This window comes from Ranitomeya variabilis, assembly GCF_051348905.1.
Source record: "Ranitomeya variabilis isolate aRanVar5 chromosome 1 unlocalized genomic scaffold, aRanVar5.hap1 SUPER_1_unloc_3, whole genome shotgun sequence".
NCBI lineage: Eukaryota > Metazoa > Chordata > Amphibia > Anura > Dendrobatidae > Ranitomeya > Ranitomeya variabilis.
Window position 1 is genome coordinate 114,210 of NW_027507933.1, and position 16,000 is coordinate 130,209.

Consider the following 16,000-nt stretch of genomic DNA (forward strand, 5'->3'; position numbering starts at 1 on the left):
ATAATCAATGGATACCAAAACTGGTGAGATACCCAGAAAGTGATGTCACGGGAGCAGAGAACGATTGGTGAGACATTGCTCAGTATGGTTTTTCATACTATTTTAAGATTTTGATAAAAGAAAAATAAAGGGGCTGTACAGTCCATATTAGCTTTGTCTATAAAGGCCTCTTTTTTCCCGGTACCAAAATGTTTCAAGTAAGAAATCTTTGGGAGTAAAAGTATAAAAAGGTCTAAGTTACAGGAGAGTCTTATTTTACACCTCTTCTAAACAATGTACCCTTCTTATGACACCAGTGCTCTTTTGCAGATTTTGCTTTTTTCTGCACTGCAAGTTACACTATTCCTGCTCTGCCTCTATACACCCTTCATGGCCCCTGTATATACTCTGCTTATCCATTTCAGCGGCTTCCTTTTGCAAAAATACCCCAAACATTATCATAGGGAGCATAAAGTTGTTAAAATGCTAGGCAGAAAGTGAATACAGAAAGTTTCAGTCAAAAGCTGTGAAATTACTTTAAAAAGTGCATTGACCCACTAGTTCATTGTCACAAGCCGTCTTTAAGGTAATACATATACAAAGGCTTGTCCATGTGGCAGTTTAGCTTTAAGTACTTACAAATTCTGCTTTAACATCTAATATCTAGTCACTTTTGGTGACCCAGCAGACTAAAATTTTAGCTTCTAAAGCAACCCGATTGCATGTGCATGTAGATGCAAGCTAACATATTACTACAGATGGCAGTTGTAATGTCATGCTACAAACCTATGCGTAGCCTGTGCATTACAAGAGATTTGTCACCAGATTTCACAATACAAATGGCATCGATTATGAAGTCGATCTTCGACCTGGTGTACTTGTGTTTAAAATCAATGTCGGGATGGCCGTAGCTCTAGCTGGACTAATAAAATATTCATTTCAATACGAAGAAAGAATACTTACAAAAAATGATGCAGCCATTATGACAGGGTTTTTCAAAGTAAGTTCACCAACCTCATCTGGTCTTAGAAACCTACTTAAAGTGTGCAGTTTGCGTAGCAAAATCTGGTGGCATAACCTGTTTAGCAGTGAGTGGAAAATTCAATATAAATAAAAAAGGAGTTTCTGTATCTTGAACTTATGTTGCAATTTATAGTTTATGGAGATGGTGGACTTTTGCAGAGTACAGTGCCTTACATTGTCCTCAACACATGAAAAAGTTGAAAAAAAAAGTACAAACATATTCCTGTCTAAAATTCAAGCTTCCTTTACAAGTGCAATCAGCTTTGAGGGTTCAGGGGTTTACAACAGCCTAGTTAACACTATCCTCATTATCTCCCACAACATGACATTTACATCCCCCACAACATGTAAACATTACATGGATTTTGTAAGGTGCTTCTTAGACTTTCAGCCCTAAATAGTAGTACCAAGTGCTTATTTGTACATTCTATTGCAGTCGTGTTCATATTCTCTCCTTGCATAGCATCTGCTGAGTGTTTAATACAAATTGTAGTGGTGACAATAGAATTCCTCTAGAACAGGGGTGGGGAATCTTTTTTTCTGCCAAGGACCATTTGGATAGTTATACCATCCTTCGGGGGAGTACAAACTTCGCCCACAAATTGCATCCTGACTCTGGTACTGCTTTCAGGACGTAATATTTCATTGCATGCCCTTCAGTGTTCAGTAGTGAACACTGTGTGTCTGTGCTAAGGCCGGTTTCACACGTCAGTGGCTCTGGTACGTGAGGTGACAGTTTCCTCACGTACCGGAGACACTGACACACGTAGACCCATTAAAATCAATGCATCTGTGTCACCAGGTTTTGCCGATTTAAGATATGGCAACCACCTTTCAGGGCTTATCTACAGCATTCTAGAATGATGTAGATAAGCCCCTGATCCGTTTATTATACTAACCTGGAGGGGGGTCCAGTCTGATAGGTGTCGCAGGTTCGGGTCCGGCGCCTCCCATTTTCTTATGTTCGCTGCCCTCCTGCTTGCTTCATGGCTCCCCGGCATCACGCTCCTACGCAGGCGTACTTATCTGCCCTGTTGAGGGCAGACTACAGTACTGCAGTGCGTAAGGCAAAGGGAAAGGTCAGAGAGGCCCAGCGCCTGCACAATGCAGTACTTTGGTCTGCCCTCAACAGGGGCACAGGAGCACGATGCCAGGGACCTGTGAAACAAGCAGGAGGGCGGCATCGCAAAAAGATGGGAGGCACGGGACCCAGACCTGCGACACCCATCGGACCGGACTGCCCCACAGGCGAGTATAATAAAACTTATTTTTCTTATCTTTCAGGTTGGATCGGGGCTTATCTACAGAATCCTGTAGATAAGCCATGAAATGGGGTGGCCATAACTCGTATCAGCCAAACCTGGTGACCGCTAAGTCTTCTGGGTAATTTCGCAATGCATCTCTGGGAACGGCAGATGGCGGCCGGCGAAAGCGCATCGTCGGACGACGGAAGGTGAGAATAGCAGGTTTTTTGTTTTATTATTATTTTTAATTCCTAGATTCCTTGATAAGGCGTTGATCCAGGGAACTAGTCTGATTGCCGCATGTGGAGTCGGGAAGGAATTTTTTTCCCCATGGTGGAGTTACTCTTTGCCACATGGGGTTTTTTTGCCTTCCCCTGGATCAACATGTTAGGGCATGTTAGGTTAGGTTAAGGGTTGAACTAGATGGACTTACAGTCTTCCTTCAACCTTAATAACTATGTAACTATGTAACATTACATCTTTTTACTATTGATGCTGCATAGGCAGCATCAATAGTAAAAAGTTGGGGACACACAGGGTTAATAGCAGTGTTAACGGAGTGCGTTACACCGCAGCCCATTACCGCTGGCATTAGCCCTGTGTGAGCGGTGACTTGGAGTATGCGGGCTCCGGGCACTGGCTGCAAGGGAGTAGGGAGGGACTAATCGGACTGTGCTCATCACTGATTGGTCGAGGCAGCCATGACAGGCAGCTGGCGAGACCAATCAGCGACGCGGGATTTCCATGACGGAAGTTGCCGACAGAAAGACGGAAGTTCCCCTTAGACAATTATATATATAGATGTACACATCTGTGCACTAACTGTACAGTAACTATGTTCTGCGGTAGGCAGCAGAAATTCCAAGGTAAACAACAGATGTGAATGAAAAAAATAAATTAACCTATCTTTGTTAAAAATGTTTTTGGTTTCTGACCTCTTGGGTCTTTAGTAAGCTGACATCTCCTAAAAAATAATATTACAGCTTCATAAGCTTGCACTAAATATGTGTCTTGTAAACTTAGATTTGCAGTATTTTTGGCTGAGTCTTAGATAGGCCTTTCTTTTACCTGGGGCAAAGATTTATTAAGTCACTCTATATCTCAACCACAACAGTAGTGGATGTCTGGCCCATTTCAGCCATTGATACAGGATGATTGTCGAATTGTGTACATCAAGCCTAAAGCTACTTTAGATAATATTGTGATCTGGGTTTTAAGGGATATCCATAGATGCCTTTTGGCAATTGAGTTTTGACTATCCAATCGATATGTATTCACACACTGTATTTCACTGGAAGTAGCTGTTGTGTTCTAACAGTCTTTTTCTAATGTACTATCGGTAGCCTACTCTCTCTAATATATACAGTTAGAGCATCTTATGTATCTACACAATCAGAAGGGAAATAGTACGTACTGATTTCAGTAAAAAGTGCATGGTTACAAAGGCTTCTCGGCTTTAGTTACTACTATCAATAATAAATCAACAACTCAACTAGCGTACATTTTGTTTTGGAAAATTAACTCTAATGTCTACATGAAATTCAAATTTTCTTTCTATTTTATAGAACACTCTAAATTCTGCCAGAATCGCTTATTTAGTTACATTGACAAACATTCTGGATAACTAAACACACAGCTGCAGGAAAGGTGGGCTGTAATGTGTATGAAACCATTAATCATACTTTGTCAGATTTCAGTCTAGCTGCTGTGTATAGCAAGTATCTGAATAGTGCAACCCATTTGGCTATTTAACAAGCCTTTTTGCTTTACTCATAGCCTTTCATTTTCATTCATTTCAAGCATTCTCCACCTCCCACAATCCCAGGAGAACACAGTTCCCCTCCCTGGTCCCCTGTGCTGAGTATACACTCTCAAGTCCCATCCTTCCCATGAGGATAGTGATAATAAGGCAACCCCTATATATATATATATATATATATATATATATATATATATATATATATATATATATATATATATATATTTTTTTTTTTTTTTTTTATTTAGAGAGATTTCTAGTTTGTTTTTTTGGTTTTCTTTAAGAAGTGCTTCCAGCCCCCATAACTGGACACCCAGCCAGAATTTCTTTCAGACTGTTGCCATTCCCTGGAGGTGGAGCAGGTGGCGCAATCACTTCTCGAACCCTGGGCTTACGTCCTCTGCGAGAGGGGATCCCATTGCAGCCATCCTTCTTTAGGTGTCTGTGAAGATGGTCAGAACGTACAAAGGTTTTGTGGCATGCTTGGCATTGGTAAGGACGCAGCCCTGTGTGTACTCGAGAGTGATTTTTCAGGTCGTAGTTATGAGCAAAAGTTGCACCGCACTGCTGGCAAAGATAAGGCTTCTCTCCTGTGTGCTTCCGCATGTGGACCTTTAGCTTGTCCTGCCTTTAGGAAAACAGAAAGTTATGTAATTAGAAATTAATAAACTATAGAATATTCAAAAGTCCATGAACCACACAGTCTTATTAGTAAGAAGCAGAATTTGTAACGCCTCGAGGAAAGGACCTAATTTGGCCTAAATGACCAAATATATTTTTTTATATTTTCAGTATTACATACAATAAACCATAATATTTTTAACTCTTTGTTGACGTAGCTGTACGAGCGCTTGTTTTTAGTGGGATATTTTGTAGTTGTCAGTTAACGGAACTGAGTGGGTACTTTATTTTAGTTGAAGGTGTTTTTTTTTTTTATCAGACGCATGGGGTACATATAATTTTTTATCATTTTTAAGGCTTGTTTTAGTTTTATCTTGTCATTGAGCAATTACAGTTGAAACCAGAATTTTAAACACAATATATAAAAAAACACATCTGCATTGTTTTTCTCAATATCTGATACGAAATCAGAATAAACCTTTCCCATTTTACGTCATTTAGGATTACCAGAATTATTAATACTTGCCAAATGCCAGAATAACAAGAGAGAGAGAGAACGTTTAAGGTATATTTACTATTTACTGTAAAGTCAAAAGTTTACATACACTAAAGATTACACACCTGTGGTTTCAACTTTGTCAAAATTTCTGTCCAACTCCCGAAAACATTATTCAGACTAAACCCAGGCATTCTGCTCACCAAATGGCTCCTCCTCCCGCAGTGGTAACACTGTGGGTTGCCTTGGCAGTCTGTATTTCCTGTCATTATGGCACTCTTGTGAAGACTGGCCTATGCCTGGTGTTCATAGGAGTCTATGTTTATCACCATATACTGCAATACTGTGTTGTTGCAGTATATAGTATAAGTGATCGAACAATTGCGCAATTATCTTATTGCAACTAAAAAATAAGGTACAGAAAGTTTTTAGAAAGAGAGAAAAAATGTTAAAATGTGATTCATTCACCATTTTCCCTGATAAATAAAATAAAGATAAAATAAAGAAATTAAAATAAACATATTTGGTATTGACATGTCCGTAAAAGACCAATGAAAATATAAAATTGACTCAATCAGTAAATGTCATAACAGTAAAGAAATACTGGAATTGCGTTATTTCAGTAACAGCAACATTTAAAAAAAATGCAATTAGAAATGATCAAAACATCGCCTCTACCACAAAATGGTATCAATAAAAACATCACCACTTAAAAAACAAAGCAAACAATTGTGTCCAGCTTTATTAGTACAGCTTAAAAGGTTCCAGGTACATTAAAAATATTGTATCAAGGCAAAAGTCAACACTTTGTCTGCATCTCAAGCCAAGCAGGGGCTTTTACTTTATGTGCTGAGGATTTTTCAAGCCGACCTTTGAACTTTGTGCTTCTCAAAAAACAAACACTGCATTGAGGCAAAAATGAAAGTATTATGGGTCTTGGAGTTTGTTTTTTTAGACAAGTTTACGTATTTCTTCATCACTTAAATGAAACAAAAAAATACTATACAAGATTGGTATCACTGTAGTTGTAGTGACAAGGAGAAAAATATTGCTTGGTAAATTTACATCAAAATTCCCAGTCTTCTATGCTTATAATAATTGTATCGCTCTAAACTATACAATGAAGGAAATAGTCATACAAGTAAATGAAGCTCATTATTATTATTATTATTATTTATATAGCACCATTAATTCCATGGTGCTGTACATGAGAAGGGGTTACATCAAAATACAAATATCACTTACAGTAAACAAAACTAACAATGACAGACTGGTACAGAGGGAAGAGGACCCTGCCCTTGCGGGCTTACATTCTACAGGTGTGCTGTTGCTTAGCCCTATTCCTCCCATTCTGTATATACTTTTTTTCATTTTTATTGCCCATATGTAGTAATTTGCATTTTTCCTTGTCAAAAACCATTCTGTTAGTTGCAGCCCACTGCTCCAGTTTATTTATATCTTTTTGAATCCTCTATCTCTCTTCTTTGAATACTCTCTCTGGACTTCTCTGAGAAGGCCACTTCAGAATAGTCCAATGTTTCCCTCTTAGCCATTCTTGCGTGTTTTTAGCAGTATGTTTTGGGTCATTACCCTGTTGCAAGACCCATGACCTGCGACTGAGACCAAGCTTTCTGACACCGGGCAGCACATTTATCTCTAGAATTCCTTCAAAGTCTTCAGATTTCATTTTACCCTGCACAGATTCTAGACACCCTGTGCCCAGATGCAGCAAAGCAGCCCCAGAACATAACAGAGCCCCCTCCATGTTTCACACTAGGGACAGTGTTCTTTTCTTAATATGCTTCATTTTTCCGTCTGTGAACATAGAGTTGATGTCCCTTGCCAAAAAGTTAAATTTTTGTCTCATCTGTCCATAAGACATTTTCCTAGAAGCTTTTTTTTTTTTTTTTCCAACAATGGTGTCCTCCTTGGTCATCTCCCATGAAGTCCACTTTAGCTCAGACAATGACGAATGGTGCAATCTGACACTGATGTTCAATCACTGACCAAAAAGCAATATATTAATAACCTTAATAAAACTTAAACTTTTAATATACAATAAAATAAGAAACAAAAAACATACACACGGCCATAAAAACAATATCCATTGTTTGGCTGAAATACAAAGGTGCACAGTATCCCTATTATTAATCTGTCTATCCCCTACCTTACCGCGGAAGTTGGCACCCTAGGACCTGCGCAGTGGCGCCCCCGCTCAACGTAGGCTCTCCCTAATAAGCTCTAATAGGCCATAAGGTGAAGGAGAGGAAAGAGTCAAACAACAGACCACATAATTCAGACAAATACAGAAGGTGAAATTGTCAGAAAATAGGAACAGGGTGTGTTGGAAATAATATATTAACAGATGAAAATCAGCAATGACTGCCTATTTATATTGCATATATCCCAAGGAATTTTTTAAGATTGCACCTATTCCCAAAGGTTTTTTAAAAATTACATATATATATCTATATCTATATAGTGCTCTCAATAGAAAGAAATGTAATGTAGGGATAACAGCTAGGGTCACCTACACTGCTCCTATACCACCCTAGAATCAAATTGTCCCCAACATCAGATTCATTAACCAAAATAATAAATACTACTCAAAATAATCATAACCACATATAACCCCCTTCGTAACTTAATAGCAAATCATCAGGACCCCTGATGGGACTAATTTCTAGTATGTTATCAGTGTATTGCTATATAATATAAGTAATTTAATATCGCTATCCTTATATAGATAGCATTTCTTATCGCCTATAATCCTGCTATTAGTGTCACTATGTATCTCTAATTTTATCATTTTTTGATTAAATAAATTTTGTTAGAATTTTAACATAAATACTCTTCGACTCTCTTTTGGTATTAAGTTACGAAGGGGGTCCTATACCACCCTGCCTGGCTGAGGAGGTTGGCACCCTAAGACCAGCGCAAATATTAGTGCCATAATCGGGCCCAGCATCTTCGTGAATAGCCTGGGTGCTGTGGCCAGCCCGAATGTGAGCGCCCTGAACTGATAGTGATCGAATTGAAGAAATCACTGATGTGCTGGAAAAATTGGCACATGCAAATAAGCTTCTTAGATTTCTAAAATTCCCTGGATGCGACCACAAACAGGAGCAACTCCACTGTGTAAAGTGACAAAGCCAAACCCATTTGTTCAGGTGTCAAATCTAAAATGAGTGTCACAGACCCATCCTTTATGGGGATAATGAATAAAGGTGGAATAAAACCTGAAGCGCTCTGAAGTGGAAACCGCTACAATCACCCCTGCTTGAAGCAGAGAAGCGAAGCAATACTCTTATGATTTGAGACCCAGGAGGGTCAAGAGCACTATAAGGCATTGTGGACACAGTACGTTTTTGTGGTGTTTTTTCCTCGCGGAAATGGGCCAAAAACACTATGGAATCCTTATGCAAGCTAATTCAATGACAATCCTGAAGTGTTGTGCGCATGATCAATAAATTTCCTTTGAGTATTTGCAGTATGTGGTGTGCTGCAATGTGTGCTATATTGTTTACAGACTTGTTAAACACTAATATCCCCTAATAATGTTAATGGCACTTCTTTTATATTGAACCAATACAAAGAAACTCGAACCAAATATACAGTTGTGCTCAAAAGTTTACATACCCCAGCAGAATTTTTGCTTTCTTGGAATTTTTTCAGAGAATATGAATGATAACACCAAACCTTTTTCTCCACAATGGTTAGTGGTTGGGTGAAGACATTTTTATTTGGACTCCCATGACAGCACCACGAGAGAGGGAATCCGCCCTTCAGGAACAGGAAACCTACAGATACAAAAAGGGCGGCACCTCTCCCACGTATCAGTTGGTTTCCTGTTCCTATAGGGACTGGATCCTACAGAAGAACCTATGGATCCCAGGCTGGCCTGCCGACTCAGGTAGCGGGGGGGTCTCCTACCTCGGCCGGTGCAGAGATCCTGGAGACATCACGGTAGCCCTGGCAGGGCTGCATGGCAGTGTCATTCACAGCAGGAAGCGGATTCTGGTGGTCATCTGTCTCCAGGGAGGCCAGCACTAGGTAAGTATTTTCCCCCTTGTTCCTGCTCATGTGGTGTGTGGATGGTGCTGGGGGCTGTGTGGGGGCCGGTAACAAGATGGTTGGTGCTGTTCGGGGTGCCGCTGGCTGGCCGGTCGTCCCGTGCTGCTCTCAGGGCCGACAGGAAGTGCTGGTGGGCTTCGGTGACGTCTGGCGGCGGAGCCGGTGTGCGCCTCCGGGTCTCGGAGTCCTGTGCATGTGCGCTGACTCCAAGTTGGCGGCGCCCACCGGGATTTGAACGCCGCACGCACACGGGCCCCTCCAGCCTGTCGGCTACACCTGTGGTGGCAGACACCGAATCAAGGGGCAGCGCTTGGCGGATCTGCTGACCGGAGGAGGGAACTTAAGTGGGCTCCTGGTCTGGACCCTTGCTTCTGGCCTCAGTATTGAGTCACGATGGAGAGTGATCATGAGCAGCAGCCTCAGCTGCTGGAAGAGGTACGACAGAAGCCCAAAGGGAAGGAGCATGACAGAAGGAGTGATGAGTCCAGTCGTAAGAGCACCTCCAGACAGGGATAGGGAACATTGGCTAGGAGGATTTCCCCTCATACTCCGGTATTTTTTTTCTGCAGCCACTGGTAAGTGATCTATGTCACTCAGTGACACAGTCCCCCTCATATATTTTTTACTTTAGGGGAAGAAGTGAATCGATAAATCTAAACACAAGGAATGCATCCTCTCTGGAGTCCCCTTACCAGATTCATGCCCCCAAAAATTGTGTGCCCCCAGTATCCAGCAGATGGTGAGGTCTCAGGGAGGGAAGGGGTGGAGTGGCAATAGGTCTAGATAGACTATATTGCCTTGCTGTCCTCCCTCAGGTAGCGGAAGAATCCCTTAATGTTTCAGCAAGCCTGAAAGAGATGGTCAGGGTGGAAGTAAGACAGTCCCTTAAGTCCCTGTCTCAACCAGGAAGCTCAAAATTCAAGGCCTCTTTGGACTCCGATTCTTCGGCGGATGAGGATAGAGATGAAGGCTCCTACAATTCGGCCCCCTCGTCCTCCTCGTCTGGGGAAGACTCTGCCCGCATCTGTCTGCCCTTGGATCGGATCGATAAATTGGTTAAGATGGTCAGGGGAAGGATGGGCATAGCGGAACCCAAACCGCAGCTATCCAGACAAGAGATCATGTTTAGTGGACTGGAGCAAAAGAAACGTAGATCCTTCCCATTAAACGAAAAGATCCAGGAGCTAATACTTCGAGAATGGAAAAACCTGAAAAAAAGGGTTCCTTTCCACCAGCTCTGAAACACAGATATCCCTTCGACGACCCGGCAGTCAACACTTGGGACAAGGCCCCAAAATTAGATGCGGCGGTGGCCAAAGCATCAAAACAAGCCACACTATCGTTTGAGGATATGGGGACTTTTAAAGATCCCCTTGACAGGAAGGCAGACACCTTCCTTAAGGGAACCTGGGAAATGGCGGCCAGTTCCCTAAAACCAGAGGTAGCGTCAACTTGTACAGCCAGGTCCATGATGGTCTGGCTGGACCAATTAGAATCCCAGTTAAAAAAGGGGGCTTCTAGAGACATTATTTTGAGTGCCCTACCGGTGATTCAAGAGGCCGCTGCCTTCCTATGGGACGCTTCTGTTGACTCGGTCAAGATGGCGGCTAGAGCGGCAGGACTTTATCTAATGCGGCTCGTAGAGCCCTGTGGTTGAAATGCTGGTCGGGGGACATCCAGACGAGATCAAAGCTCTGCACTGTCCCATGCAGAGGAGAGTAATTGTTTGGTCCGGCCCTGGACGAGCTGCTAGAAAAAGCCGGAGATGATAAAAAGAGATTCCCTAATTTATCATCCATGTCCTACCATCGTCCCTTCAACAAAGATTTTGTCAGGGAAGGAAGCATGCATTATCACCCACTAGAGACCGTTTTAGGTGGGAAGATAAACGTAGAAGAGGTACAGGATTAATGTTCCGTCGTTCCTCAGGAGAGCGTAAAAACCTGACCAATGACTAGCAATTCCGGTAGGAGGGAGATTGTCGGCCTTCTTTACAGCATGGTCAGAAATCACAAATAGTGATTGGGTGCGGAGCATAATATCTGATGGACTCAGACTTGAGTTTAGTCACACTCCACGAGACAGTTTTAAAATAACTCCATTGTGCTCTTCTCCCCTTGAACAGTCAGCATTAGAAGCAGAAGTGGCGACTTTGTGCATTAGATTCTGGAACTTCTACCAGGACATTTTTGAGAGAGGTAGAGGATTATACTTAGGTCCCTAAATGAATTTCTGGTCAAACATACCTTCAAGATGGAATTTATCAGTTCAACAATAAAGATGTTGTTTGAAAACTGTTTCATGGTAGTCGTGGATTTAAAAGACGCGTATTATCATGTACCCATCCATGCAGATTTCCAGCAATTCCTCAGGGTGGCGGTTTTAATGTGAGGAGGAGTTCGCCATTTTCAGTTTAGGGCGCTTCCCTTCGGTTTATCGGCCGCCCCCAGGGTATTCACAAAAATAGTTGCTGAGATCATGCCGCATTTGCAGGAATCCAATATTCTTATTATTGCCTATTTTGATGACTTTCTTATAGTGGGGAATTCAGCAGATCATTGCCTATCGCAATTAAGAACAGCTAGGGTCAGACTAGAACACCTGGGCTGGATAGTAAATTATGAAAAATCTTGGTTGGAGCCCCTAAAAATTCAGAGGTTTCTAGGTCTACTGTTAGATTCAGATGCCCAGCAGTGTCATCTTCCACATGATAAGTTATTACATGTTCAACAACAGGTGTAAGAGCAATTAATAGACCCTCCATGACTCTGCAACAGGCTATGTCCTTGTTAGGATCCCTGACATTGTGTATCCCAGCTGTCAAGTGGGCTCAGTTTCACACTAGATCCCTACAGAAGGATGTCTTAGTTAATGATAGGGCCTTGGAAGGGTCCTTGCGGGGTCAGATAACATTGAGTCTGTTAACCCTTATGTCCCTTAGGTGGTGGCTAAACAAAGACAAATTATCTGCAGGTGTTTCTTGGAAACACAACTCGCATAATAACCAAAGATGCTAGCCCCTCGGGGTGGGGGGCCCACATGGGTGACATTGTGGTTCAGGGACAGTGGGACTCAGGCGACATCTTCATCCAACTAGAGGGAGTTTATGGCGATTGAATTGTCGGTTAAGAAAATCCTCATATCTACAGGGTCACCACGTCAAGATCCTTTCAGACAACCAGGTGGCAGTGGCTTATGTAAATCACCAGGGTGGAACACGTTCCGAGGCTCTGATGCAAGTGGCAGATAGCCTATTCCAAACGGCAGAGACATTTTCAATCTTTAACTGCATGTCATATCAGAGGGAAAGAAAATGTAAAGGCAGACTTTCTGAGGCGCAATACCCTAAGGCAAGGAGAATGGTCTCTAAACAGAGACATCTTCAATCAGATTATCCACAAATGGGGTCAACCGGAGGTGGACCTCTTTGCCACCAGAGACAACAGAAAAGTGAAAAAATTCTGTTCCCTGAACCCCAGGGAGAATCCTCTGGTAGTGGACGCCTTCTTGATAAAATGGGATTTTCCCTTGGCTTACGCTTTCCCACCATTGCCCCTGTTACTTCTAGTGGTGAGGAAAATCAGGGAAGATCGGACAAGGGTCATACTAATTGCCCCATTCTGGCCCAGAAGGACCTGGTTCGCCTGGCTCAGGACTATGTCGGTAGGCGATCCCTGGGTGCTTCCAGAAATCCCGAACTTGATCTACCAGTGACTGATCAGCCATCCAGAAGTGAAGGGACTCCATTTAACAGCATGGAGTTTGATCGGTCATTGTTAAAAGACAGAGGCTTCTCCCCAAATTTAGTAGATACCCTTCTGAAGAGTAGGAAACAGATCACAACAAAAATTTACTCTAGAACCTGGAAGAAGTTCCTGGCCATTTCAGATTTTAACATTAAAAAAGGGGTGCCGATACGCCAGATCTTAGAATTTCTGCAGAAGGGGCTGGAGTTAAATCTTTCCACAAGTACACTAAAAGTACAGGTCTCAGCCCTGGGTGCCCTGTTTTCTTGTAACATTGCCAATAATGATTGGGTTTCGAGATTTATTAAGGCAGCGGGTAGAGTTAGACCCATACACAAAAATAAAACTGTACAATGGGATCTTAACCTAGTCCTTTTGACTTTGACAAAATAACCCTTCAAACCCTTACAATCAGCTTCAATTAAGATATTGTCCTTTGAAACAGCTTTCCTGGTAGCAATAACATCTGCTCGTAGGAGACATCCAGGCACATTCCAGACTTCCCCCTTATACAGAATTCTTACAGGATAGAGTAGTCCTCAAGCCGGACCCAACATATTTACCAAAAGTAGCATTCCATTTCCACAGGTCGCAGGAGACAGTTATACCATCATTTCTCCCTAATCCTTCTAACTCTAAGGAAGAAATACTCCATACATTAGACATTAGAATATGCCTTTTAGAATATATCTCCGTCACTGATGCTTGGAAGAAAGATAATGCATTATTTTTATCCTTCCAAGGTCCTAGGAAGTGGCTTAGAGTATCAAAATGCACACTGGCCAAGTGGATTAGGCAGGCTATCTCTCTGGCTTATACAAAAGGTGGGGGTCTGGCTCCGCAGAATCTGAGGGCACATTCCACCCGGGCCATGGCATCATCCTGTCCAGAGAGATCTGGAGTGTCAATTGACCAGATTTGTAACATGGCCACATGGTCATCCCTTTCCACCTTTTTCAAACACTATCGGTTGGACTTGGGGGTTTCCTCAGATCTCACCTTCGGGTTAAGAGTGCTGCAGGCTATAGTCCCTCCCTAAGGTAGCTCACATCTCTGTAAATCTCTCTTGGTGCTGTCATGGGAGTCCGAATAAAGCATTAAGTTACTTACCGGTAACGGCATTTTTCGGAAGCCCATGACAGCACCCTTAGTTCCCTCACTTTTCATGTGGGGTTACACTTCCTTAAAAATATAAAAAAAGTTTTTTCACGTGTGATGACTAGTTTACAGTTAAAATAAGATGTTGTATATAACTGTATATAAATGTTTATATATGTGTGCCATTAACTGCGGTAGTCCTCTCAGGCTCTGAAATACAACTGATACAAAAAGGCGGCACCTCTCTCAAGTATCTGTGCCTCTGTAGCTCACACATCCCCAAAACATCAGCGATCCACCTACGTGCTTTACAGTAGGAATGGTTTTCCTTTCATCATAGGCCTTATTGACCCCTCTCCAAATAAAACGTGTATTGTTGTGGCCAAAAAGATCAATTTTGGTCTCATCACTCAAAATTTCCTTGTTTCAGAAGTTTTAAGGCTTGTCTCTGTGCTGTTTTGTATATTGTAGGGGAGATACTTTAAGGCATGTGCATAGTAATGGCTTTCTTATGACTCAACAATGCAGCCCATTTTTCTTCAAGTGCCTCCTTATTGTGCTTCTTGAAACAGCCACACTGCTAGTTTTCAGACAGTCCAGTATTTCAGCTGATATTATTTGTGGGTTTTCCTTTGCATCCCGAACAATTTTCCTAGCAGTTGTGGATGACAATTTTGTTGATCTACTTGACCATGGTTTTATTTTTACAGAGCCCCTGATTTTCTATGTGTTAATCAGTTTGAACGCTGGCATTATCAATTCCTTGGATATCTTTTTGTATCTCTTTCCTGTTTTATACTACCTTTTCCCGTAGATCCGTTGACAATTTTTTTACTTTCCCCATGACTCACAATTCAGAAACGTCAGTGGCTGGATGCAAGATGTAATAGTCTGTCTGGATCCCAGAAATTCACTCAGCTGTTATGCACACACACACTAATTACAAACAAACAGATCACAGGTGAGTATGTTACCTTTAGCAGCCATTCAGACCTATTTGTGTCAAATTCTGTGGATGTTATCAGGCTAAAATCACCTGGGTATGTGATCTTTTGATCAGGGTCATTTGGATGTTTTGGGTTGCCATTATGATGTAAAAAGAGAAAACACAGTAGTTTGACAATAAACGGCTTCACCCAACCACTAATCATGAGTGGAGAAAAAGTTTTGGTGTTATCATTCACATTCTTTGAAAAAAGGCCAACAAAGCAAAAATTCTGCCGGGGTTTGTAACCTTTTGGCCACAATTGTACAAAGGATGGAGTAAAGAAGAGATCCATGACAAAAAAATTATTTTTATTAAATCACAAATGATTAAAACCAGTAACAGAATAAGCAAAATTTCATACAGGGGACGCTGATAGGTGAAAATGATTCAAAAAGGATAAAATAAATTTGGAGGTATAGATGGAGTATTTAAACAGTATTGTGACCTCCCATACTTCTAAATATCCTTATAATACGCCAGGCATGGTATGGTTTATAATTAATAATATAAGCGTTATAGGCACAAAGGAGTAAATACTTTATATAAATCTTATTTTCAGGTATGTGGGTGATCCTCTGGATAATCAGAAAGGACATAAAAGACGAAAAACAGGAGGAGGGGGACATAGGTCTCATATGTTGACCCAAATATAATCTTCTATATATATAATTGTCTAAGGGTTTTTCTGTCTGTCTGTCTGTCTGTCTGTCCTGGAAATCCGGCGTCTCTGATTGGTCGAGGTCGACCAATCAGCGACGGGCACAGTATCGACGTAGATGTCATAATGGTTGCCATGGTGACGATGATGTCATAAAGGTTGCCTCGACCAATCAGCGACGGGCACAGTCTGCCGCGAATTCTGGAATCATCATTGTCCATATACTACGGGGACATGCATATTCTAGAATACCCGATGCGTTAGAATCGGGCCACAATCTAGTCTATATATATGAGGCATCGTGATTACTTGCT

The 16,000-nt window shown here is 41.7% G+C and overlaps 1 protein-coding gene across 4 annotated transcripts in view; it reads right to left on the reverse strand.

Moving 5' to 3' along the window:
- Positions 1-4,251: 4,251 nt before the first annotated feature.
- Positions 4,252-16,000, reverse strand: part of ZBTB7A (zinc finger and BTB domain containing 7A) — a 241,966-nt gene continuing 230,217 nt past the window's right edge. For 3 of the 4 annotated variants that reach the window (XM_077278946.1, XM_077278947.1, XM_077278949.1), the window contains one exon: positions 4,252-4,633. In XM_077278946.1, coding sequence (XP_077135061.1) covers positions 4,285-4,633 — 349 coding nt within the window. In that variant the 3' untranslated portion in view covers positions 4,252-4,284. Of the gene's footprint in view, positions 4,634-5,831; positions 7,125-16,000 lie in introns of those variants that run through there. The other variant, XM_077278953.1, reaches the window with a different exon arrangement.